The 27,962-nt window shown below is 37.2% G+C and overlaps 1 protein-coding gene across 1 annotated transcript in view; it reads right to left on the reverse strand.

Moving 5' to 3' along the window:
- Positions 1-252: 252 nt before the first annotated feature.
- Positions 253-27,962, reverse strand: part of LOC121372645 (nuclear pore complex protein Nup205-like) — a 74,202-nt gene continuing 46,492 nt past the window's right edge. Inside the window, exons 25-41 of the mRNA XM_041499087.1 lie at positions 27,819-27,923; positions 27,024-27,271; positions 26,125-26,316; positions 23,968-24,226; positions 23,544-23,636; positions 22,197-22,351; positions 21,294-21,485; positions 20,211-20,326; positions 18,897-19,041; positions 18,187-18,319; positions 13,961-14,209; positions 12,009-12,089; positions 11,197-11,363; positions 8,288-8,402; positions 7,018-7,155; positions 6,001-6,170; positions 253-1,744 (exon numbers count right to left, since the gene is read on the reverse strand). Of these exons, the coding sequence (XP_041355021.1) occupies positions 1,655-1,744; positions 6,001-6,170; positions 7,018-7,155; positions 8,288-8,402; positions 11,197-11,363; positions 12,009-12,089; positions 13,961-14,209; positions 18,187-18,319; positions 18,897-19,041; positions 20,211-20,326; positions 21,294-21,485; positions 22,197-22,351; positions 23,544-23,636; positions 23,968-24,226; positions 26,125-26,316; positions 27,024-27,271; positions 27,819-27,923 (2,648 nt within the window). The 3' untranslated portion in view covers positions 253-1,654. The remainder of the gene's footprint in view (positions 1,745-6,000; positions 6,171-7,017; positions 7,156-8,287; positions 8,403-11,196; positions 11,364-12,008; positions 12,090-13,960; positions 14,210-18,186; positions 18,320-18,896; positions 19,042-20,210; positions 20,327-21,293; positions 21,486-22,196; positions 22,352-23,543; positions 23,637-23,967; positions 24,227-26,124; positions 26,317-27,023; positions 27,272-27,818; positions 27,924-27,962) is intronic.

The raw sequence follows: 27,962 nt of genomic DNA on the forward strand, positions 1-27,962 counted from the left end.
TTTGTTTAACAACACGACTAGAGTACAATGATTTATTAATCATCGGCTGTTAGATGTCAAACATTTGGTAATTTTGACATATTCTTAGAGAGGAAACCTGCTACATTTTTCCATTAGCAGCGAAGCATCTTTTATAGGCACCATCCCATAGTCACAATAGCACATACCACGACTTTTAATATTCCATTTGTGATGCACTTGCTGCCCTGTAACATGTCTGCACATAGCTAATAGTAACAACATAACAATAACTGTCGTTTCAAATCTTTTATTGCACCAAGTTACAGCATGGAACAATAAACATCACTCCTGATTGAAGATGAGCGAAGATGTTATATTCCTAAGTATTACACAAAGCATCGCAGTTTTTTGGGGTATGTTTTTTTTTTTTGCTCAGATCATATTATATTCAGATGTTTGAAAAACTTGGAATATTGATCCTAATTTCATGTAGTCTGGACCAACTGAGCTGTCTAAAATATTCATATGCTTTCTTATTGCCAGCATTCTTAATGGTGGGTATTAAATATATTTTATGGGTGGTTGTCAATTATTTAATTTCATGATGCAGGTGATCTATATTTAAAGAATCAGTGTCAACCCTTCCCCCCAAAAAACCTCATCAAACCACACACCCCACCCCACTTGATTGTGGTCATTCAGAAACTGCTCTACCAGTACCAAAATGTACATTATTTAATAAACTGAGTTGTGTGTGAACATTACAACAATATTATAGGCTTTTTCAATCACAACATTCTTAGGAATATCAGTTTTGTTTTGATTAAAATAATGTTGATGACTGAAAACAAATTGAATATATTCATGTCAGTTATGAACAGTCATCAGCATATTTTATTTGAAACATTCACACAGAGTTGATAATGGAGAAAAAAACTAGCTGTGAAACTTGACGTGTTTGTAAAATACAAGTACACTGTTATTACTGATTAATGCTATATATTGTTTTAAAGCAAACTTCCATGTTTTCCCTGGAATAAATGAAAATAAAAGTTCAAGGTCATCAGTCAGCCACTCAAAATGCTTTTCTCATTACTTTTATACATCATGTTATTAATCACATTTAAGCATTCTTAGCTATCTTGTAAGTTTTAATCAGGCTCCAAAACAGAGTACTATAGCATCTAGTATTAACATATTATTATAATAAATTATCTTTGATTCTGAGAAAAGACCAAATCCACAGAAATCCACAGTAAATTGTTATTTCTCTTTTATTGAATATTTGTCATTAACTTAATAAGCATACTGGATACCCATGAACAGATTTAATATATTCATTTAAATTATTAAACAACATGATTATTAGCATATGTTTAGACAAGTATTTATTTGATGCATCAAATAAACAATTTTAATGTGAATACATGAGGATGTTATACACATGAATAATTCACCAAAGGATTTTTATTCAAGAAGTATTCACACAAAGTTTCTATTCACAAATCATTCATATAACATGATCATGAATTATATAAATGAACATTTTCATTATGAGTCATTCACAAAGATGTTTTAGACACGAATCATTAGTATGAAGATTTTAATCACACTGAACCCATTTGGTGAGCTTTATAAGCAGTCTGTTATTTGATTTCAACATGAATGAGAACAAAATTCAAACAGAATGTCTTCAGCTGCCTGTGTGCAGTCTCAACAGTCGTTTAATTCTGCGAACAACCGCCTCGGTGAAACAATAATGAGATCGCTTCTTACTGTAGCACTGAAAAATAGAAGAAGAAAAAAGATGTTTACATTTGTTATAAATCACATCAAAATACTAAACAAAATATATTTGTAGAAACTACAAACAATAGCTTCAGTAAAACAGAAGATTGATTCTTACTATTAAAGTTTGTTCTGTTTAACGACACCACTAGAGCACATAGATTTATTAATTATCGGCTATTGGGTGCCAACATTTGGTAATTCTGACATGTCTTAGCAAGGAAACCTGCTACATGTTCCACTACATGTAGTAGCAAATGATTTTTATATGCAGCATCCCATAGACAGCAGTGCACATACCACAGCCTTTGATATACCAGTCGTGGTGCAGTGGCTGGAACGAGAATCTAAACAGAAGCACACACCCAAAGGCATTTACACTTGTTAAAGACTAAAACAATATACTACATGTACATTAAAAAAATAAAACAATGTATTATTAATAAAGTATTGAGACTCGATCTTGCCAAAGCATGAAAACACAAAACATTAATTTAGGGATGCATATGTACAATGGATCACTAATATTTTACCATAGCCAGGGCTTCCAGAATTTTTATAAAATCCACGAGCCATGGGATCAGTGATTTTTAAAATTTACTAGCGACAATTTAAAATTCACTGGCCCTACTTTACTTTAAGTTAATACAATTTTACTAAATAATAGTAATAATGAGATATGTCAATTAAGCGAGAGAGAGAGAGAGAGAGCTTAAAACACTAACATTGGCAGGAGGTGGGGGTAGGATATTTGTATTTACAAAATAGACTTAACTACAACATTTGACCTCTTTTTTTTCACTAGCCATCAGGCATGGCAATAGTAGTTATTTGCTAGTCTAACATTGAATATCACTAGCTATGGCAGTGGGGCTACCATAATCTAGAAGCCCTGATAGCACAGTGATCATAGCACCTGTATTCTGTATACCTAATTAAATATGTAACAAATGTCTGGAATCAGCACTTGAGCACAGTGATCATAGCACCTGTATTCTGTATACCTAATTAAATATGTAACAAATGTCTGTTATCAGCACTTGAGCACAATGATCATAGCACCTGTATTCTGTATACCTAATTAAATATGTAACAAATGTCTGTTATCAGCACTTGAGCACAATGATCATAGCACCTGTATTCTGTATACCTAATTAAATATGTAACAAATGTCTGTTATCAGCACTTGAGCACAATGATCATAGCACCTGTATTCTGTATACCTAATTAAATATGTAACAAATGTCTGGCATCAGCACTTCAGCATAGTGATCATAGCACCTGTATTCTGTATACCTAATTAAATATGTAACAAATGTCTGGTATCAGCACTTGAGCACAATGATCATAGCACCTGTATTCTGTATACCTAATTAAATATGTAACAAATGTCTGGTATCAGCACTTCACCATAGTGATCATAGCACCTGTATTCTGTATACCTAATTAAATATGTAACAAATGTCTGGTATCAGCACTTCACCATAGTGATCATAGCACCTGTATTCTGTATACCTAATTAAATATGTAACAAATGTCTGTTATCAGCACTTCACCATAGTGATCATAGCACCTGTATTCTGTATACCTAATTAAATATGTAACAAATGTCTGGTATCAGCACTTCAGCATAGTGATCATAGCACCTGTATTCTGTATACCTAATTAAATATGTAACAAATGTCTGGTATCAGCACTTCAACATAGTGATCATAGCACCTGTATTCTGTATACCTAATTAAATATGTAACAAATGTCTGGTATCAGCACTTCAGCACAGTGATCATAGCACCTGTATTCTGTATACCTAATTAAATATGTAACAAATGTCTGGTATCAGCACTTCAGCACAGTGATCATAGCACCTGTATTCTGTATACCTAATTAAATATGTAACAAATGTCTGGAATCAGCACTTCAACACAGTGATCATAGCACCTGTATTCTGTATACCTAATTAAATATGTAACAAATGTCTGGTATCAGCACTTCACCATAGTGATCATAGCACCTGTATTCTGTATACCTAATTAAATATGTAACAAATGTCTGGTATCAGCACTTCAGCATAGTGATCATAGCACCTGTATTCTGTATACCTAATTAAATATGTAACAAATGTCTGGTATCAGCACTTCAGCAAAGTGATCATAGCACCTGTATTCTGTATACCTAATTAAATATGTAACAAATGTCTGGTATCAGCACTTCAGCACAGTGATCATAGCACCTGTATTCTGTATACCTAATTAAATATGTAACAAATGTCTGGTATCAGCACTTCAGCACAGTGATCATAGCACCTGTATTCTGTATACCTAATTAAATATGTAACAAATGTCTGGAATCAGCACTTCAACAGAGTGATCATAGCACCTGTATTCTGTATACCTAATTAAATATGTAACAAATGTCTGGTATCAGCACTTCAGCATAGTGATCATAGCACCTGTATTCTGTATACCTAATTAAATATGTAACAAATGTCTGGTATCAGCACTTCAGCATAGTGATCATAGCACCTGTATTCTGTATACCTAATTAAATATGTAACAAATGTCTGGTATCAGCACTTCAGCATAGTGATCATAGCACCTGTATTCTGTATACCTAATTAAATATGTAACAAATGTCTGGTATCAGCACTTCAGCATAGTGATCATAGCACCTGTATTCTGTATACCTAATTAAATATGTAACAAATGTCTGGTATCAGCACTTCACCATAGTGATCATAGCACCTGTATTCTGCATACCTAATTAAATATGTAACAAATGTCTGGTATCAGCACTTCACCATAGTGATCATAGCACCTGTATTCTGCATACCTAATTAAATATGTAACAAATGTCTGGTATCAGCACTTCAGCATAGTGATCATAGCACCTGTATTCTGCATACCTAATTAAATATGTAACAAATGTCTGGTATCAGTACTTCACCATAGTGATCATAGCACCTGTATTCTGCATACCTAATTAAATATGTAACAAATGTCTGGTATCAGCACTTCACCATAGTGATCATAGCACCTGTATTCTGTATACCTAATTAAATATGTAACAAATGTCTGGTATCAGCACTTTACCATAGTGATCATAGCACCTGTATTCTGTATACCTAATTAAATATGTAACAAATGTCTGGTATCAGCACTTCAGCATAGTGATCATAGCACCTGTATTCTGTATACCTAATTAAATATGTAACAAATGTCTGGTATCAGCACTTCACCATAGTGATCATAGCACCTGTATTCTGTATACCTAATTAAATATGTAACAAATGTCTGGTATCAGCACTTCACCATAGTGATCATAGCACCTGTATTCTGTATACCTAATTAAATATGTAACAAATGTCTGGTATCAGCACTTGAGCACAATGATCATAGCACCTGTATTATGTATACCTAATTAAATATGTAACAAATTCACTTCAACACAATTTAAGCTATGGCTGCTTATTATCCGACATACAGCGATTTCAACATTTGGTCTAGAGTGTGAGAGAGGAAACCTGCTGTTGCCATATATAAACTACCCTTATAAAACACCATCGCTGTTCTCTCCCAACCAATATCATCGACATGTGTCAGAGGTGGTGATAGGGATGGACATACTTAAATGGATATAAACATGTAAATAAGAGTTTTGGTTGGTTGACCAACCAACCACAGTTTTGGGTGTACTTATTATAAACCACCGATGAAGGCTAGTTATCAGAACAATTGCTCCCAAAATGTCAATATTTTTGTACTTATATATGGACTTATTGTCTTACATACAGTAAAAAATTATTAAAAACTCTCATTCCGGAAATGAAACTTAAAATAATGCAAAAATAACAGGTTACTGAACAAGCTTACTTAAGTTGTGGGTTTTTTCCCACTACTATTTACTAATGAGCACCATACCAATCAGTGGCAAATAAAAGTTGATTGTTTCGGCTACCAAAGGTATTGGTATATTAATTGATAACAACTAAAGTTGTGAGATGTCTTTCTGGTACATGCAAGATGTGTATCCAGAGACAATTGTTTGATGTCGAGTAGCAGGAAACACTGCTTTTCTGACAATGAGGTGTCTTTTTGCAGATCGATATAGGTAATATTGAACATTTACTTCTTTTTTTTACAGATGCCAACGGTCATTCAGGAAATTTAAACATTGCGAACATGCGCTAAGGTGTATATTCGTGAAAAAACCCATCAAAATATTAATCCATTTTCAGTATTACACAACAATCACCTGACTGATGTCTTGTATTTTCTTGAACAGTGATTCGTTGATGACCGCCGGTGCTGTGTTTTTTAGCTGGTCCATCTCGTCGCGAGTAATTCCGCGCGACAATTCTTCAAACTGAGGCTGGATCATACTCTCGTGTTCCACGGGTACCGGGCTGTTCATACCGGTCATTTCTGGAAACATGCCAATCACATTCTAAATACATGTACTACTTAGTCATCAACAAAACTTCATTAACAAAAACTTTGATAGTATTTGGCGGGTTTTTTTGGTACCAAACTACATGTTTACAAGCAAAATGAAAAAACTTAAATAAAAGAAAATATTTTGAAATCATTCGTAATATTCATTAATAATTGATGCTAGAAAATGTGCATTAAATATACTATTATCCTTATGAATGTCAAAATGGGCACTGTAGCTGTCTTTTCAAAAACCTACTCCCTTGATAGAAAATGAAAGCAAACATAATGAAAACAACATAAAGACTAACAGTTAAATTCTTGAATTAGATTTGTAGTTCTTTGTTACAAAATAAATTTGCTGAATATCACTTTAATTTTGGGTCCAATTTCCCTACATATGCACCCACCATACAGAAACCTGTTATCAGTTTGTGTTATTGTATCAACTGGTCTCACCTTGTAACCTGCGAATCTGGTTGTATTATCGACTGGTCTCACCTTGTAACCTGCAAATCTGGTTGTGTTATTGACTGGTCTCACCTTGTAACCTGCGTATCTGGTTGTGTTATTGACTAGTCTCACCATGTAACCTGCGTATCTGGTTGTGTTTGTAACCTGCGTATCTGGTGTTTGTAACCTGCGTATCTGGTTGTTATTGACTGGTCTCATCTTGTAACCTGCATATCTGGTTGTGTTATCGATGGTCTCACCTTGTAACCTGCGTATATGGTTGTGTTATCGATGGTCTCACCTGGTAACCTGTGTATCTGGTTGTGTTATCGACTGGTCTCACCTTGTAACCTGCGTATCTGGTTGTGTTATCGACTGGTCTCACCTTGTAACCTGCGTATCTGGTTGTGTTGTCTGCGGATGTGCGTCTGGTAGACATGGGGCTGCTGGTCGACGGGCACACAGTGAACCAGGTAGTACTCCAGGTGGCGCCACAGTATAAACAGGCAGTTCTCAATGATATCTTCGTCAGTTAAAGATCAATGTCAAACAAAACCAGTTACAAACACAAAACCAGTTACAAATACACAAAACCAGTTACAAACACAAAACCAGTTACAAACATAAAACAACCACTTACAAACACACAAAACAACCAGTTACAAACAAAACAAAATAATTAAATTTCCCTTACATTCATTACAATATAACGTCATCCCATTGGTCCAGCGATTCATGTAAACATTACGTAGTCAGGGAATGTCATACCTGATCATGTCATTTTATCTTACTGAGCATTATTGTTTTAACAACAACAACAACAACAAAAAAACTTTTAATGTTATTATTAGTAAGTATGTTTCAAATTTAATTATAAGTATTGTCTGTTATTTCTTTTACGGTCATCTGTGTATGAAAAAACTAAATAATCCGCAAACTTATGTGTGAACGGCTTTGCCCGTTCACTCAGTTTGCGGATGATTTTTTTTTTGTGTGCATACCCTGAAAGACGAAACACAAAAGACCAAATTACAAAGACAAAACACCAAGTTACTGAAAATAAAAGCATTGTTTATGTTAGTAAACACCATCATATGAAATATCTCAATCAGTTAAAAATCAATAACACACATTATTAGCAGAAAAACACAGATGGCATGAGTCTTCGCACTAACACTCCCCTACATACTCAACTGGAAATTTCTAGGAGAGGCAAATTGATCACCCTGCAATGAAATGTTTAATTCATTTTATTTGAAACTTCATGTGATTAATGCTCACCTGGCACCATTTCTGGAGAGTGATCTCTAACTTGACTTGCTTTTGCTCATGGCAAAGACTGCATATTTATAGGATATTAAACAAGCTTCCATTTTGTATCATGTTGATGTCCTGAGTGAAATAATTTTCAATTGTCACAAGCTTTAGGGACATAAACAGTATACGAAATGGTAGTGAATTTAATATCCACTTTCCATACCCATAATCGATGTTAATTGATATCATTCAACTCGTTTAGTTGCTGTTCGATGATGTTGAAGTGTTATGTCTCACTTGACGTTCTTGTCCGACGTCTCACTAGATATGTACTAAGATATTTTTAACGATACGGGTTAATGTATTAGAAACATCAACTGGCGAGTTCTGAAGGATACATGCGTAATGCTGGAGTTCCTTGGCCTTGTAGGACACAATCTTCTGTAGGCGTTTCCTGGCGATCTCCTGACGCTGCTGGGACGACATCTTCTCTGTACTGCCCAGACCAGCCAGCTGAAGAGAAACACACACATTAATGTTTTCCAACTAAAACATATTTACAAAACTAGCAACTAACTGGTAAAAAACCGATTTAAATAGTGTTAAAGGCGCTCTGTCACAGATGACTGACCTAATTAATGACCTAACAAAGTATTATTTGAAAATATATACATTTGATTTGTCGCTAAAAGTACTTTATTTAACCATCTACATAACTACCATAACCCACTTATTACTGATATTTTGTAAAAATAATTGAATTATGTCAACGGTCCATAATTCAGGAAAACATAACGGCTATTTGGAGCGAAGAGGTGTGACGTATTACTTTTGTAGTCACGTGATGGGCAACCCCCGAATAACCGTAGTGTCAAAACGATTTACCAAGCTTGTGTAACGAGAATGCTTGACCGTCCTCTGCTACATAGGGTAAATAAAAATAAAACCCAATGAAAATAAGTTCATAAAAATTAATAAAAACATGTACTGAATGATAATAAGCTTATATATTAATTTATTTTATTAACAGAAGCATGTTAAACGTCAACAATCCCGACTAGTTAGGCCTTTGCATCTATAGGTAAATTTATCGTTAGTCGTATGCAAAAAACTAGATCACCAACACCTTCATTTTCCACCTTATTAAATTCATTAATATGCAAAATATGCCATAACAGCTGACTTGGAATAGGAATTGTTACGTTTTTAAAGAATACTCTGAACTAGACGGTGTTTATATACGATGTGACTATATATACGGCAGCTGTGTATATAGCCACCGCGACCGAGGGCTGGCTATATTCACAGCAAAAATGTATATAGGCGGTAAATAAGTACTCGACTGATCCATATTACCGAACCATCTGGAACAGGAGGAATACATACCAAGTACCGTACAAACAGTACGTTTTCTGAACGGGGGGGGGGGGGGAGGGGGGGGGAGAGAGAGAGAGTATATGGATCTAGCGGACACTTTTGTGAACGGTTTCCATACACATGAATAGAGTAATATTGTCACCACAGTATTAACAAAAAAGTAATAATACATTTTTAAAAATAAATAAATAATTTTGAGGCTCCTTACGTACACATTTTTTTTAAAGTTAATTTGACCGCAAATAAATACACTGTATGACTAAAAGGTTATTTTTCTGTATTTAGTCATATTTCAAATGCGCAAAATTGCAAGGGGCAATAAATTCAAAATACATTTTTTTTTTATACCAGTAACACTGAGACGACTCCCGGGTTCCCTTCTAAATTTATGTAATGTTTCTGTAACAACCGACCCCACCCACCCCACCGCGACGTGACTTTACCAACATGATAATACATGCAATAATAATACCGTTTTGGGGTGGAGGGGGCAGAGTTTTATCTAGGGGGTGGTGGTGGCTATAAAAATGCAAGATTAACGTGTTTGCACACATGCACAAATGGCAGGCTGAACTTGTCCCTGCACGTAGAACTGGATTCAACTGGGTTAAGTAATAATTAAGCCAACCTTTGGATGGCAAAACATGCGATAGTAGGCCCCTTTTTTACGCTATACATTAAACCAAATGATCACTTTGCGAATTAGTCAAAATAATTTGCAAACATTTAACGAAAAACAACCGACACTGGAAAACATGTTATTCGTTTTTGAACCAAGCATTATAGCATTGTATCCGTCTAGACTCTATCCCTGCTAAATCCCATGCACACGCGCCTGATAATAATAATAATAATAATAATAATAATAATATAATATAATAATAATAATAAATGGTGAGTTCATGTTTCGACTGTTTATTTTATTTCAGCGTATTCAGTTATTTTCGTCATGAAATAATATATTTTTTATTATTTGCCATGTATATAGCCGGTCCTCATTTGCCAAGTCTCTATACACGGCGGTTGTTTATATAAAATTTTAAAATACATTATACGGTTGTCGTATATATAGTCTCATCACTACGAGTTTGTTTTGCCGTGGTTTTTTATGACTTTTCACAAGAAGACTTCCAAATTTTAAAAATGAAGCGTGTCACAGCATTCCCTCGATCGTAGTTCAATTAAAATGTTTTGAATCATACAATAACTAGGTTTGAATGTAATTTCCATTTATAATCCATATTTAGAGAAATAAGGCCCACTGAATCCGTGATTGAGCGCCTTTAATGTCAGTGGAGAGTTTGGTTTTGACATCTAGGTCATCACCAAGGAGGAGATAATAAGGTGTTTTTAAGTCTATCTCTCCATCACATATGGATATTATCATGTAATAGTACATTTAGTTTAGCGTGACCCATTTTTCGTTCAATCATTAAATTCATGATAGCATGTTAACAGGTTAAGCAAAACGAAAATGAAGTGTTTTTGACATTTTCATTTCTAAGCATCATCCAGTGTTCTCTCCAAAGGGTCATCAGAATTTTTTGTTAAAGTTTGTTGGTTTTGTTTAGCGACAAAGCACACTGACTTATAAATCATCTGCTATTGGATATCAAACATTTGATCATTCCAACATACAGTCAGCGAGGATACCTGCTATATTTTTCAATTATTAGCAAGGGATCTTTTATATGTACCATCCCATAGACAGGATGGCACATACCACAGCCTTTGGTACACTAGTTGTGGTGCACTGGCTGGAACGAAAAATGGACCCACCAAAAGGGATTGATCTTAGACCTACTGTGCATCAGGTGAACGCTTTACCAATGGGCATCCCAGCCCTTAGACATATCTTTAATTCATCAGTGTCCATGCACTGGTATGCTAGACATTTAACACACTAGTCAGCACTCCCCGTGAAGTTTACCTCCTTCAAGTCCTCGGTACTGAGGTCGTAGATCCCGGCCAGTTTCTGCGAGTGTTGTCGGTGGCTGTCGAACACGGCCAGAAAGCGAGTACAGCACTGTTTCAACTGGTACACCACGATGCCCAGGTTCGGGGACTGGTTCGCGCCCAAGTTCGCATACTGCAACTCTGTAAAATAGGACATGGTTATTAACATTTCTGGAACAAGACTTGTACATCGAAATACTTTGAGATGGCGAGAAAGAAAACCTGTTGCCACCGCAAAGGCTACTTCTCCCAAATAGCAATTTGACAAGAACCAAAGGTGACTGATTCTAGAACCAACTCAACTCGGGCGAGTGCTTTACACGCGAGATGCATCACATATGAAATATTTTAAATAGCTTTGTCATACTTGTAGGCCATAAGAAATTTTTGTCAGGATTTTATGCATCATAAGGGAAGGAAGGAATTTAATTTTATTTAGTGACACACTCACATATTTATTTACTATTATATGACATCAGACATATGGTTAAGAACTTCACAGATAATGAGAGAGGAAACCCGCTGTTCCCACTCCATGGGCTACTCTTTTCGATTAGTAGTAAGCGATCTTCTTCAATACACCATGCACTGGTTGGAAGGAAAAATAGCACAATCGGCCCATTGTCACAAGGGATTTTCTTATGAAAGGAACCTTTACTGACAAGTGCACATCATTTTAATTAATGTTATTTCAGTGTCTTAGTTTTAGCACTCCCACAAGCATTTGGTTATGTCCGACTATTTGTCTTCAGATGATGCTTCTTATTATTCTGGTAAAGTACAAACCTTCAGAAGCCTGTATGTCTCTTATGTTGCCTTCTTCCAAACACGGACCAAACAGAATCCGACTGTACTGAGAACATGGACCTAAAAACATATTTAAAATCATATTAATCAAGGGTGTATACCACCAAATCAAATCTCTTAGGCGACAATAGTAACATATATGGCTAAAACTTACATGCAACCTTTCACCAAATATATATGCCATGTATATAATTATTACAGCCCTTTACCCTGTATACCTGAAAACATAAAAAAAAGTAGGGAAATTATTTTTAATCACATCTAAGTATTCTGCTTTATATACTCTTCAAAAGAAGAAACGCAAAACCACATTGTCGTAACATTTGGAGAATTGATTTAATTATTGAATGGTGAGTCCGATAATTACCAAATGTTGCAGGATTGTTCACAATTCACTCTAGTCCATTGTGAGTAAGTGATAGGACACACCACCAAGGTCAAGGTCATCTGGAGTCAATACCGGGTGTGGCCTCCGCGTGTGTTCACAACTGCCTGGCACCGCCTGCCCATTGAAGCAACCAGAGTACGGATGACGTCCCGGGGGATGGTGGCCCACTCGGCCTGCAAGGCTGCTGCCAGCTCGGGCAGGGTCTGGGGCTGTGGTTGTCGCTGTCGGAGGCGTCGGTCCAACTCGTCCCATAGATGCTCAATTGGGTTCAAATCCGGTGATATCGATGGCCAAGGAAGGACATTAATGTTGTTGTGCTGTAGGAAAGCCGTTGTGAGACGTGCTGTGTGAGGCCTGGCGTTGTCATGTTGGAACACTGCGTTGGCGTTGGCCATAACTGGAACGATGTGTGGCCGGAGGATCTGGTCAATGTAGCCCTGTGCATTCAGGTTGCCCTGCACGTGGACCAGGTCAGTTCTGCCAGTGTGTGAGATGGCTGCCCACACCATGACACTACCCCCGCTGAATCTGTCCACTTCCTGCACGCAGTTTGCCGCATAACGTTCACCACGACGCCTATACATGCGACATCTTCCATCATGACGTCGGAGCAGAAATCGGGACTCGTCACTGAACCACACCTGTCTCCATCGCAGTTGAGGCCATTGTCGATGAATCTGGCACCACTGCAGTCGGAGTCGACGGTGTTGTGGTGTTGAGATGACACCTCGAACTGGACGTCTGGCACGAATTCCTACCTCACGTAGGCGGTTCCGTACGGTCTGGTCGGATATCCTGCGCAAACCTGGTATTGCTGCGGCTGTGGAGGTGGCAGTAGTCAATCGTTCCCGAAGGTGGCGTACCCGGATGTAGCGGTCCTGCCCGGGGGTAGTGACCCGTGGTCGACCGGATCTAGGGAGGTCACGTGTTGATCCATGTTGCTGGTAATGGTCCCACAGTCTGGAGATGGTGCTTGGGGACACATGGAATGCCCTGGCAACGGCCGTTCTGGATTCGCCTGCGTCTAGTCGGCCGATGGCATTGTTTCTCTGCGGTTCACTGAGACGTGGCATGTCCTGGATTGTCAACTGTCGGCCAGATACAGAGGCCAGGCAAGCGAACACCCTGCACTTTTATACTGTCGGTGTTCATGTTGCACGTGCAGACAACGCACGTGCAGTGGTGACATGGTTTGCACGTGGCTGCGTTTTTGCGAATATTCACATTTTGGAACTTTATTGTACAGTAGCTGCGTTTTATCGAATGTAACCGTGGGAATGTGTTTGGGACATGCAATGACCTTATATTCACAAAGCATGAACCGGTAGGAAACATAAAATCGGAGTTATAACCCATTTGTACCCTTTTGCGTTTCTTTTTTTGAAGAGTATATAATATGAAGAAAAAAAAACCCACCTTAAAACAAAACATACCAACCACTGCAATTTCCCACAACAATCAGCAAATCAACAAACTATATATTTGACTTGTTTTCCACAACATGTTTGTTTGCTGTAGACAGTTTTTGAAGTGACACACACACCTGACTCTGTCAAGAGGGACCTGCAGAAGGCTGCGATGTTAGACGCAATCTCCTCGTAAGCCAGGGCGATCTCCGCCTTCGCATCCTCCGACGCATGTTTCTCCTCTAGCTTCTGCAGCTGTTTGGAGAACTTGTCCGAGAAGCTGTAGTGCGTTAACAGTGACAACATCTGTCTCTGGATTCGAGTCCGCTGACCCTGGAACTCGACCACAGCCGTACCGCTGTCCAGGTACTCCAAGCCCAGCTCATCTGAAACGAAATGAAAGAAAAATATGTTTAGCAAAATACCTGTATAGTCTTTGTTCAGTTGGAGTTTGTCTGTATGACTGGCAAAGGTTTGTTTTCAATCTCTTTGTTTAATTGGTGTCTAATATACATTTATCATCCATTAAAAGCTTTTGTAGAAGATATCGCTAGCACTATAATTTGCGATATCTCCTTTGATATTCTCGTTAGGAGATATCGCTTTTTTTGTTACGTCATTGTGTATGTTTCAGCACTAAACCTATCATTAGTGACGTCACGCAACTGTTGTTCTACTAGTTAACGAGTCTACCACTGTGAAATAAAGTGACATTCATCCCACATTACTGAAATCGTTTACAATTGTTGCAAAGAATGATAATGGATGATAAAAAGAATACCCCCCCTCGTGGCTTGTGATGTCATAATATATCAGCACTCGTTGATAAAAGTAGGGGCGAGACGTAGCTCAGTGGTAAAGCACTCACTTGATGCGCGGTCGGTTGGGATCAATCCCCGTCAGTGGGCCCATTGGGCTATTTCTCGCTCCAGCCAGTACATCACGACTGGTACATCAAAGGCCGTGGTATGTGCTATCCTGTCTATGGGATGGTGCATATAAAAGATCCCTTGCTGCCAATCGAAAAGAGAAGCCCATGAAGTGGCGACAGCAGGTTTCCTCCTTCAATATCTGTGTGGTCCTTAACCATATGTCAGACGCCATATAACCGTAAATAAAATGTGTTGAGTGTGTCGTTAAATAAAAGATTTCCTTCCTTCGTTGATAAAAGTATAATAATCCTCAGCAAGCCTCGGAGTTCATACTTTTATCAACTCGTGCTGATAAATTATGATATCACAAGACACTCAGGGAGTATCCTCTATTTATTATGATATCACAAGACACCCTGGGAGTATCCTCTATTTATTATGATATCACAAGACACCCTGGGAGTATCCTCTATTTATTATGATATCACAAAACACCCTGGGAGTATCCTCTATTTATTATGATATCACAAGACACCCTGGGAGTATCCTCTATTTATTATGATATCACAAGACACCCTGGGAGTATCCTCTATTTATTATGATATCACAAGACACCCTGGGAGTATCCTCTATTTATTATGATATCACAAGACACTCGGGGAGTATCCTCTATTTATTATGATATCACAAGACACTCGGGGAGTATCCTCTATTTATTATGATATCACAAGACACCCGGGGAGTATCCTCTATTTATTATGATATCACAAGACACCCTGGGAGTATCCTCTATTTATTATGATATCACAAGACACCCTGGGAGTATCCTCTATTTATTATGATATCACAAGACACTCGGGGAGTATCCTCTATTTATTATGATATCACAAGACACCCTGGGAGTATCCTCTATTTATTATGATATCACAAGACACTCGGGGAGTATCCTCTATTTATTATGATATCACAAGACACCCTGGGAGTATCCTCTATTTATTATGATATCACAAGACACCCTGGGAGTATCCTCTATTTATTATGATATCACAAGACACCCTGGGAGTATCCTCTATTTATTATGATATCACAAGACACTCGGGGAGTATCCTCTATTTATTATGATATCACAAGACACTCGGGGAGTATCCTCTATTTATTATGATATCACAAGACACCCGGGGAGTATCCTCTATTTATTATGATATCACAAGACACCCTGGGAGTATCCTCTATTTATTATGATATCACAAGACACCCGGGGAGTATCCTCTATTTATTATGATATCACAAGACACTCGGGGAGTATCCTCTATTTATTATGATATCACAAGACACCCTGGGAGTATCCTCTATTTATTATGATATCACAAGACACCCTGGGAGTATCCTCTATTTATTATGATATCACAAGACACCCTGGGAGTATCCTCTATTTATTATGATATCACAAGACACCCTGGGAGTATCCTCTATTTATTATGATATCACAAGACACTCGGGGAGTATCCTCTATTTATTATGATATCACAAGACACCCTGGGAGTATCCTCTATTTATTATGATATCACAAGACACTCGGGGAGTATCCTCTATTTATTATGATATCACAAGACACCCGGGGAGTATCCTCTATTTATTATGATATCACAAGACACCCTGGGAGTATCCTCTATTTATTATGATATCACAAGACACTCGGGGAGTATCCTCTATTTATTATGATATCACAAGACACCCGGGGAGTATCCTCTATTTATTATGATATCACAAGACACCCGGGAGTATCCTCTATTTATTATGATATCACAAGACACCCTGGGAGTATCCTCTATTTATTATGATATCACAAGACACTCGGGGAGTATCCTCTATTTATTATGATATCACAAGACACCCGGGGAGTATCCTCTATTTATTATGATATCACAAGACACCCGGAGAGTATCCTCTATTTATTATGATATCACAAGACACCCTGGGAGTATCCTCTATTTATTATGATATCACAAGACACCCGGGGAGTATCCTCTATTTATTATGATATCACAAGACACCCTGGGAGTATCCTCTATTTATTATGATATCACAAGACACCCTGGGAGTATCCTCTATTTATTATGATATCACAAGACACTCGGGGAGTATCCTCTATTTATTATGATATCACAAGACACTCGGGGAGTATCCTCTATTTATTATGATATCACAAGACACCCTGGGAGTATCCTCTATTTATTATGATATCACAAGACACTCGGGGAGTATCCTCTATTTATTATGATATCACAAGACACCCTGGGAGTATCCTCTATTTATTATGATATCACAAGACACCCTGGGAGTATCCTCTATTTATTATGATATCACAAGACACTCGGGGAGTATCCTCTATTTATTATGATATCACAAGACACTCGGGGAGTATCCTCTATTTATTATGATATCACAAGACACTCGGGGAGTATCCTCTATTTATTATGATATCACAAGACACCCTGGGAGTATCCTCTATTTATTATGATATCACAAGACACTCGGGGAGTATCCTCTATTTATTATGATATCACAAGACACCCTGGGAGTATCCTCTATTTATTATGATATCACAAGACACCCTGGGAGTATCCTCTATTTATTATGATATCACAAGACACTCGGGGAGTATCCTCTATTTATTATGATATCACAAGACACTCGGGGAGTATCCTCTATTTATTATGATATCACAAGACACCCGGGGAGTATCCTCTATTTATTATGATATCACAAGACACCCTGGGAGTATCCTCTATTTATTATGACATTTGGTCAATAAAGTTTAAAGTTTGTTTTGTTTAATGGCATTGATTTATTAATCATCAGCTATTAGATGTCAAACATTTGATAATTCTGATATATAGTCTTAGAGAGGAAACCCGCTACATTTTTCCATTACTAGCAAGGGATCTTTTACATGGTTGGAACAAGAGCAGCTATTAAAGGCGCAGACCCTTAAAATTACAATAGAGTGAAACCAGAGTGAAAAATGCATTTTTGTGATATTAAAAACACCAGGATGATCAGAAACACTTCAGATGTACGGAAATGGATAATCTAAACAATTACATCGAAGTAAAGTATGATTTCAATTATCAAAAATGGCTCTAATAGTGAATAATATGCCTTAGTGTTTAATAACTAGGGTCTGTCACTTTAACATAGAATAAAAAAGGAATATTCGTTTAACGACACCTCAGCATATTTTGTTTATATACAGCTATTTCGTGTCTAACATATTTCGACAATAACAGCATGCATGGAGTACAGCCATCTCATGTAGTTTCATACTAAAACAGAAATCCTATAGTTTCACATTTTACTTCATTTTACCGTCATCCACATAGGTCTGTGATGTCCCCACAAACAACTGATAAATGTTTGTGGCCTTTGATAATGAACAGTAAAAACAATTAATTCCACTATGAATTTGAAAGCAGGAACCTGTAACTTACTGTGGAAGCTGGCTCTAGCAATGACCGCTGTAGTGAGCGCCAGCTCTCGCAGTGTCGCTAGATTCATCGATGGTTTCCTACTGTGGAGGATTGCGTTTATAACCTCTCCGTGAGACATCAGAAATAACATCACCTGAAAGGTGAATACATCAACCGTTGCAATGGATTTCTAATATAACAGTAAAGCTCAACACCATTAATTGGTATCCAACACCCTTTGCTAGCCATCACATTGCAATAAGTGAGAAAACTGGTCAGTAATAGCATGCTGGATATAACAACTGAGGGCCGAATTTACAAACCTGTTTTTCTTAAATACAGGGGTTTAAACATAGTAAATGTATGACGTTACAATGCATTTAAGATATGTTGAAGTAATCTAATGTGCCAATTGTAAGCATCATGCCAAGAGTTTGACAGGAAACAGTTCTGAGCTAAACCATGTGAATTACAAATGAATGAATGAATGAATGAATGAATGAATGAATGAATGAATGAACGAACGAATGACGGAATGAACGGACAGTCAATCAATCAAATAAATGAATCAGCTAAACCATGTAATTTACAAATAAGTAAAGAAATAAGTGAATGAATGAACGAAGGAATGAAAGAATGATCAATCAATCAAACAAATGAATGAATGAACGAAGGAATGAACATACAAACAAACCACATACAAAGGAAATCCAGCTATTGGGTATAAATACCTGAGCAGCAACATCTTTGTTCTCAATGCCGTGTGAAGTCAGGATGGCCAGACACAGTTTGAGAGCGGAGAAGAGCAGGATGCGATAGCGTGCCAAGGGACTTGGAATAAACTCATCTTCCATCATTCCCTGTGACACATCCGGACTGCAAGAAACAAAAATTAAATAAAGTATCAATGTGTTCTGTTATTCAAGATGATGGAAACTGAAGAAAAACTTTGATAAAAGGAGGTCAGATCAATGCATAAAAATAAAAATTAATTGTATTCATAACTCAAATTCCATTTTACTTTCGTATGTCTAATGTAAAATCCGGCTATAAGCATTAAGACATGAGTAAAACCAAGGCAAGCTGACGGTCACTCCCTGAAACAGTACTAGGTGAGCAATCACGTTTAGTTTCAAATAAAACAAATAATTTTTTTTATTGCAAGGTGATCTATTTATCTCTCTCCTAAAACTTTTCAGAGAAGAAAGGAAATGTCTTATTTAATGACGCACTCAACACATTTTATTTTTACGGTTATATAGCATCAGACTTACGATAAGTACCACACAGATATTGAGAGAGGAAACCCGCTGTAACCACTTCATGGGCTACTTTTTTCAATTAGCAGCAAGGGATCTTTTATATGCACCATCCCATAGACAGGATAGAACATACCACAGCCTTTATTACACCAACTGTGGTGCCCTGGCTGGAACGAAAAATAGCCCAATGGGTCCACCGACAGGGATCGATCCTAGACTGACCGTGCATGAAGCGAACGCTTTACCACTGGGTTACATCCCACCCCCAACTGTCCAGGGAGTGAGTGTCATCACTTGTTTTTCCTGGCAAAGACTTTAAGACAACCAGAAAGAAACTGAATATATAGACACTGATTATTTTTGCTATTATAAAGGCTGTATTACTTAGAAACATGTTACAATGGCAGCAAACTCAGACAGACACTTTTAATCAAGACTGAATATAAATATTTTTAAACATGCATCGACACGAATATCCACTGATGCAGGGCTCGAAACTCACCAAAAAATATGGCAGCCCAAAAAATAATAATGGATGTTGGCAAATTATGGTAAGCGAACCATGAGCAAGATCTCAATGTGGAATACAAATATTAATCGTGGCTCATGTGTTATAGCTCTAAAAAAGATTTTCCACATATTATTTGGGCGACATTATTTTTTAAATATTTAAGTTGCCAAAATGGGACATTGGTCGTATTTGGTGACCTGGCCACAGGCCGTTTCAAGCCCTGCCCTGATGTAACAATGACACAAGATCTAATGATACAGCGTGTCACTTACTTCTCTATCTCGGGCCGGAGATCAAAGAACCCGCAAGACGACAATTTCTGCATGATGCTGCACCGCAACAGAAGATGTGCCCCTTCGGCCGTCTCACCGATCCTTGTTAACAGACTCTACAATAGTCGAATACATTGATATAATTATATTACATATCAACGATATGACAATTAAAGTTTGTTTTGTTTAATGACACAATTATAGCACACTGATTTATTAACCATCAGCTAATAATTACCATCTTTGAGTCTGATTTACAATGCTGGTGCAGAGTTTACTGGAATTTAAGAAGTCTGTTTTTCTTAAATGCAGGTGTTTAAGCATTGCAAATGCACGTAGTTACATGCGTGTACGTCAACAGGCTTTGTCAATTCATCCCACAGTGTTTTCACTACTGCATAGTTTTGTAGATATTTAAATACTAATACTTCGTAAATACGTAAATACTAATACCCACTGTCTTTGACTGGTAGATGTACAGTGTTTTGAGCCATGTTAAGTCACTAATACCCACTGTCTTTGACTGGTAGATGTACAGTGTTTTGAGCCGTGTTAAGTCACTAATACCCACCATCTTTGACTGATAGATGTACAGTGTTTTCAGCTGTGTTAAGTCACTAATACCCACCATCTTTGACTGATAGATGTACAGTGTTTTCACCTGTGTTAAGTCACTAATACCCACCATCTTTGACTGATAGATGTAGAGTGTTTTCACCTGTGTTAAGTCACTAATACCCTCATCTTTGACTGATAGATGTAGTGTTTTCACCTGTGTTAAGTCACTAATACCCACCATCTTTGACTGATAGATGTACAGTGTTTTCACCTGTGTTAAGTCACTAATACCCACCATCTTTGACCGATAGATGTACAGTGTTTTCAGCTGTGTTAAGTCTCTCTAATACCCACCATCTTTGACTGGTAGATGTACAGTGTTTTCAGCTGTGTTAAGTCACTAATACCCACCATCTTTGACTGGTAGACGTACAGCGTTTTCAGCTGTGTTAAGTTACTAATACCCACCATCTTTGACTGGTAGATGTACAGCGTTTTTAGCTGTGTTAAATTACTAATACCCACCATCTTTGACTGGTAGATGTACAGTGTTTTCAGTTGTGCTGGGTTTGGTTCGAGTATTTTCTGCAGGTGTGTGTCGTCGTGCAGCAGACTGTCAACAAGATGCTGGAGGTAACCCTTGGCGCCGAGGAACGCCATCCACTGCTGGAAGTAGTCGATCGAGATCACCATGTCCAACAACGACAGTGCCAGCATCTACAAACAAGAAATCCACTCGGCTAAACATTTTATCCACCATAAATTTGGTGGGAAAAATAAAAGTTAGTTTTGTTGCTTGAAATTTGTGATGTAAAATGTATTACTTATTTTTTAGTCTATTAAAACAGGAGTTGTATCAGGTATTATTCAATGCTCTGTAATATCAAGTTGTAATATCTTCTAAATGTCTGCAATAAATTTTAATTCCAACCATTTTATTTCTGAACTTCGATTTAACACTCATAACACTGATTTCGAAAATTTTATACATAATAAAAAGCAGAATTTGGAGTTTTCTCTTCATTCTGGGACCCTGAAGCTTCATTTTATACCACTGATATAAAGCATCAAACATTTAAAAAAATAGCTTTTAAAATAATGTGTTTGATTTACATATTTAATATCAGAAATTAAATATTTATTTATATATTTAATTATATTTACAACATTAAAAAAGTTTTGAAAAAACCTGCAATCTGTTTTTATTAATTCTTTACATGTTTTCAAATCATTGTTGTGATAATCATAAATATAGTGATAAAAATACCTTTTTTAAAAATATTTATTGGATAACTTTCAAAGTTGGAAGTGTCAGATAAATTTTTATTTTTAAAAAGCATTTTTTGGTTGGTCTACCCTAATACAACAATACCATGATGCACTAGCTTTATGAGTTAGGAAATTAAAGAAGCTAAAATCAATACTAACTCTGCCAATGTCGTGTCCGTCGCATGCATCCCGACACACGATTTCCATGAAGCTGTCTCCGTACGAGTGGATGGTGGCCAGGTTCTCCTTCGACAGCTGTTCATACTCCGTGTCCTTCTCGCCCAACACGCGGTCTACGCTCGCTTCATCAGATGCTGGAATATCGACATTCATGTGTCACTAAAATACATTCTGATCAAGTCATTAATATTATCTTCTATGTCACTAAAATACATTCTGATCAAGTCATTAATATTATCTTCTATGTCAGTCATTAATATTATCTTCTATGTCAGTCATTAATATTATCTTCTATGTCACAAAAATACATTCTGATCAAGTCATTAATATTATCTTCTATGTCAGTCATTAATATTATCTTCTATGTCAGTCATTAATATTATCTTCTATGTCACTAAAATACATTCTGATCAAGTCATTAATATTATCTTCTATGTCAGTCATTAATATTATCTTCTATGTCAGTCATTAATATTATCTTCTATGTCACAAAAATACATTCTGATCAAGTCATTAATATTATCTTCTATGTCACAAAAATACATTCTGATCAAGTCATTAATATTATCTTCTATGTCACAAAACATAACATTTATACAGTAGTTAAAACAAACATGATGATATATTTTGATATTAATAAACAATTATAAAAAATTAAAACCGCTTATTAGAAATGTGAAACAAAAAAACAGTAAAATGTTTAAGCCCATTTTCCACCAAGTGCATTCACTACACACCACATACCTATGCAGGGCTCGAATTTAAGAATTTGTCTCCCATAGCAATTTAAAAACAAAATTGCCGTAAGTGAAACGGCCCACCGACAGCAATTTAAAGCCTGTCCACAGCATTTGAAAAACAGAACACTTTTGCAGCAAATAAATAAGACTGAAAGGTTATTTTGGTGTATGAAGACAGATCTTAAATATACTATGTTACATACTACCAGCTAATGTATAGCAGGTGTAAACATTCTGCTATCATTGAGGAGCTTTACCCACAGCACTTTTGTGCCGTCAGTGATGCTTCCGACCTACGGTAATTTATATCTCAACGACAGAATTTGTCATCGGTGCCGTTGTTAAGTTCGAGCCCTGCCCATGGACTGGTCGAAACATCCCAGCAGCCAAATGGCTAAAATCCTCCACTACATCCAGAGTAAGAGGTCAGTTTAAGGGATGTAAAGCAATTAGGTCATCATTTTACAGGCCTAAAAAAATTAAAACGAGTTGTCTGAATTGTTTGTTTTAATCCATAAAGATTTTTAATTCTCCAAGGCCTGAAACAATTGACAAACAAACTAGAAATAAAGATGACTGAGTTTACATTTTGTTGTGAATGTCGCTGGTTTCTGGGCTATCTGGAGATAATACAGCAGTGCTCCGTACAGGTTGGCTCGACTTCGCTGAGCTCTCCCTCCTGAAATACAACACTTTACAATGTATGTACACACACAGAGAACAAATAACAGTTATTACATAGCCATTAAATCTTACTATATAAATACAGTCCTGAATACAATCATTGAATACCCCTTTTTGTATTCAACTCTACAACTGAAACTATGTTTCCAAACTCAAAAAACAACTTATGGTGAAAAAGGAAAGGGGACATTGGCATACAATAATAATAAAATAGCAACAATGACAATGGCAACACATATCACATGTGTATAAAAATGAGAACCTCAGGTCCCAAAAGCAAGTACAGAACAGTGTATAGCTATAAATGGAGCACAAGTAAGACTTACCCGATTTTAATATATATCCCAGCAGTCCTTTCAGCACTGTCTGCAGCGAAGTTGCAAACAGTGTTCTGGACCCCGTCATCTCGGTAACCGCAGCAGGAGTTGCCGACTGGTCCAAAAAGGGCTGGTAACTGGATTTGTGTTCGATGCCAGCTCGAGGCAATGGGTCGGTGAGGAAACACTGCCGCAGGTTACCCATCAGAATGAGAATGACACCTGCCACAGGGGCGGTTAACTCCGGTAACGCATCTTCATCAGACACCTGAAATGAAAGGAAGGTTTGTGTGACACACCAGCACATTGTTTATTAGACTGTGACTATTATTATATATATATATATATATATATATATATATACTCTGTCAAAAAAGAAACGCATAGGCGAAATATTCATGGAATTATCTCTTTAATACAAAGTGGCATAATTTCGTTATTTATGATCGTATCACAGTCAAATTTGACATGAGTATGTGACAATGTTCTTGTTATGGACTGACGGCAGTGGAGGTGTTTTCGTCACCAAACAGCGTCACACAAGGGCACTGAATTCAGTACCTTGTGTGGCCACCAGCAGCAGCAATCACTGCGCGACATCTCCTTGGCACAGACTGAATGAGTCTCTGAATCTGGGCACGTGGAATCCTAGCCCATTCTTCCTGCAGTGCATGTGACAGTTGCGGAAGCGTCTCCCAGGTATGAATCCAGCAGTGTCCGTTGCTGTGGCAGTTTGGTGAAGCAAGTCCAGAACCTTGATGTAGCAATCTTGTGCTGTAGTTGTTATTCGAGGTCTTCCACTTCTGGGCCGGTCTTCAGCTGATTGAAACTGCTGGTACCTGTCCCAGAGATGTGAAATGGTGCTCTGATGGACGTTCATGTGGCGTGCAACTGCTGACTGCGATTCACCTAACTGGAGGAGGCCTATTGCAATGTTTCGATTCGGCAGGTTTAGTCTTGGCATCTTGTAACTCGTCTATGTCGAAATGGAAATGAGGCATCATTGCAGCTTTAAATACCCATAACTACCCCAATCTTTTCCCCGAGTTTCACGTGCATTTGCCAAAACCTGACCATTTCATGCCGATTTCCTGCAATTGTCGCACAACGTGCTACAACGTGCATTAAATTTGTTTTAAGGTGCATTTGGGCATGCTCTCCCATTCCAGGAACATTAACAAACATGGTCATTCAGCAACATTGTACAAAAAAACTATATTTTGTCAAATCAAACACTTTTCTTCTTTCCCTATCACCTATGCGTTTCTTTTTTGACAGAGTATATATATATATACATATATATATATATATATATATATGTTATTACCAGTGTTTTTCGGTATCGTCAATATCATATATTAGGAATAAAAATTGTATTATGCGAGCCTCTGATATTGACGATACCGAAATACACGAGGGTAATAATCTCTTTATCATATAAGCTCAAGCTTAATACAATGTGTTTTTGTAAACTGTACACGCAACTTTAATTCCAGCCCGCCATTACTAGATATTCAAATGACGTAAGAATATGTGGCGTGGTGTATTTTTGAATGGCAATGATGTCAAACTCGAATGACGTCATTTTGGATGTCCTTACATCAAAATAAAGTTATGCCTAACGTTTTTTGTTTTCTGAACGCTGGACAGCTTTCAGTGTCAAATTGCCATTGAAATGTTTTTATTTGATGACTATGAATGCATACGTCAATCATGGAGTGTCACCCAAGTACGTTTGCTTAAATGTCAATAAACCTAGTGCCGAGACCTCGACTAATTTACATCTAATTTGCAAAGTTATCAAATCCTTATAGTATGTGATCTGAAAAATATCACATACTTTGATTGCACTGAAAATGTAAGATATTATATGATATATATATATATATATATTTGGGAATAGCAACGTCAAAAAATTCCACCACATGGTTATTCTTATTATTGCTGATCTCTTTAATAAGTCTTATCTTTGACACCCAATAACCGATGTGTTTTTGTGCTGGGCTGTTGATATTCATATCATTAATTCCTTCATTTCTGTACGACAAATAGATGGATGAACAGATATGTAAGATGACCATCTGTCTGATTTCTCTGGTGAGTAGACAGACAGAATGATGAACAGATGGAGGGACAGACAGACGGACAGACAGAAAGACAGCTCACCTTGACCAGTAGGTCCTGTAGCAGCTCGAAGATGACCATCTGTCTTGTTTCTCCAGTGAGCAGATCCTCAGGACACGCTGTAAGCATAACCTCGGTTACCTGCCGCCACGACTCAAATGCCTGTCGCTTCATGAACACACTCTCTCTGAACGCATTGCGGATGACCACCGTGCTCAGAATCAACTGGATCTCCTGTAAGTAAAACATTAGTAGTGACACATCAGCATATCGTCTCAATAACTTGACTAAACTTTGCATTTTATATATTTCTAAACCAGCCAATAGTAAAAATATGTTAATAAGTCATGAGCTGTCCATCATCACGACTTAATAAATGTTTTTATTATTATGTTCTAATAAAGAATTGGAAAATAATATCGGAAATTTAACACCTTTGCACACTTTAGATTATAATTTGGTGGCTAACATATGGTTATTTTGATTTTTTTTTAATTAAAAAAATATGTAAAAAAACAACAACATTATTTCGATATTTGGTCTAGAATGAGGGCTCTTTTCATATGCACAAGACAGTACATACCAGTGTGTTCCAATAAATATAGTGTCCTATCCTAAAACTTACTTATGTCTGTATCCTAATAAATAAATATTTGTCAGTGGATCACAATAAATATTTAGATTAATGTGTTATAAAACATATTCCAGTTAATGAGTTATAACAAATACATTATAATTAGCCAATGCTAATTTATAACTTGAAACTGTTGTACCTGTAGTTTATATCAATGAGACATAATACATATTTATGTTAATGGGTCACAAACAATATTCAAGCTAAAAAGTAACAATAGATGTCTGTCATGAGTCATTATATATATTCAAGTATATTGAGTTACTATAAATATTTGAAATGAAAATTATTTCATAAGAAAGATCACCTCCATGATGATAGGTCTCTGTCCAGCCATCATGGTCCCTTGCTGATTGTTGAGTTCGTTGATGAGTATACGTCGTAGTTGTCGCACGTCACAGTAGACAATGTTGTTCTGGGTACGACGTTCACACGAGGTGATCACCTGCTCTATGAGTTTGGTGTCGAACACTTTCAGCTCTAGGGGTTGTGGATACATCTCTGTAAGCCCAATTGAGTCCAGCAAACACAGAAGTTTACGTCGTGTCTGTCGAGCTGAACAGAAAATAAAAATAAATGAGTAAATAAATTAATACTTAGCAAGATAACAGCACAAACAATATCAGCTATTGGGTGTCAAATAAAGCAAATTAGAAAATATAAACCAGTTCAAAAGGTCATCAGTGTAATCGTGTTGTTATAAAGTGCACCCAAAGTACTGTGGTATGTTTGAAGAGAAACATGGATCTTTAAGTACACCAAGGCTCCTGGCTGGTATATGGACGTACTGTAGTGTGTTATAAGAGAAACAAGGATCTTTAATTACCTGTTGACATCTGTCGACTGTACACCGAGGCTCCTGGCTGGTATATGGACGTACTGTGGTATGTTTGAAGAGAAACAAGGATCTTTACTTACCTGTTGACATCTGTCGACTGTACACCGAGGCTCCTGGCTGGTATATGGACGTACTGTAGTGTGTTATAAGAGAAACAAGGATCTTTACTTACCTGTTGACATCTGTCGACTGTACACCGAGGCTCCTGGTTGGTATATGGACGTACTGTAGTGTGTTATAAGAGAAACAAGGATCTTTACTTACCTGTTGACATCTGTCGACTGTACACCGAGGCTCCTGGCTGGTATATGGATGTGTCTCGGTCCCAGAACATACTGTCAGGCTCTTCACTTCCCACTGGCTGCAGCACTGAACATAAAACAAGACAGTCAAACAATTAGTAATTGG

The sequence above is a fragment of the Gigantopelta aegis genome, chromosome 4 (genome assembly GCF_016097555.1).
Source record: "Gigantopelta aegis isolate Gae_Host chromosome 4, Gae_host_genome, whole genome shotgun sequence".
NCBI lineage: Eukaryota > Metazoa > Mollusca > Gastropoda > Neomphalida > Peltospiridae > Gigantopelta > Gigantopelta aegis.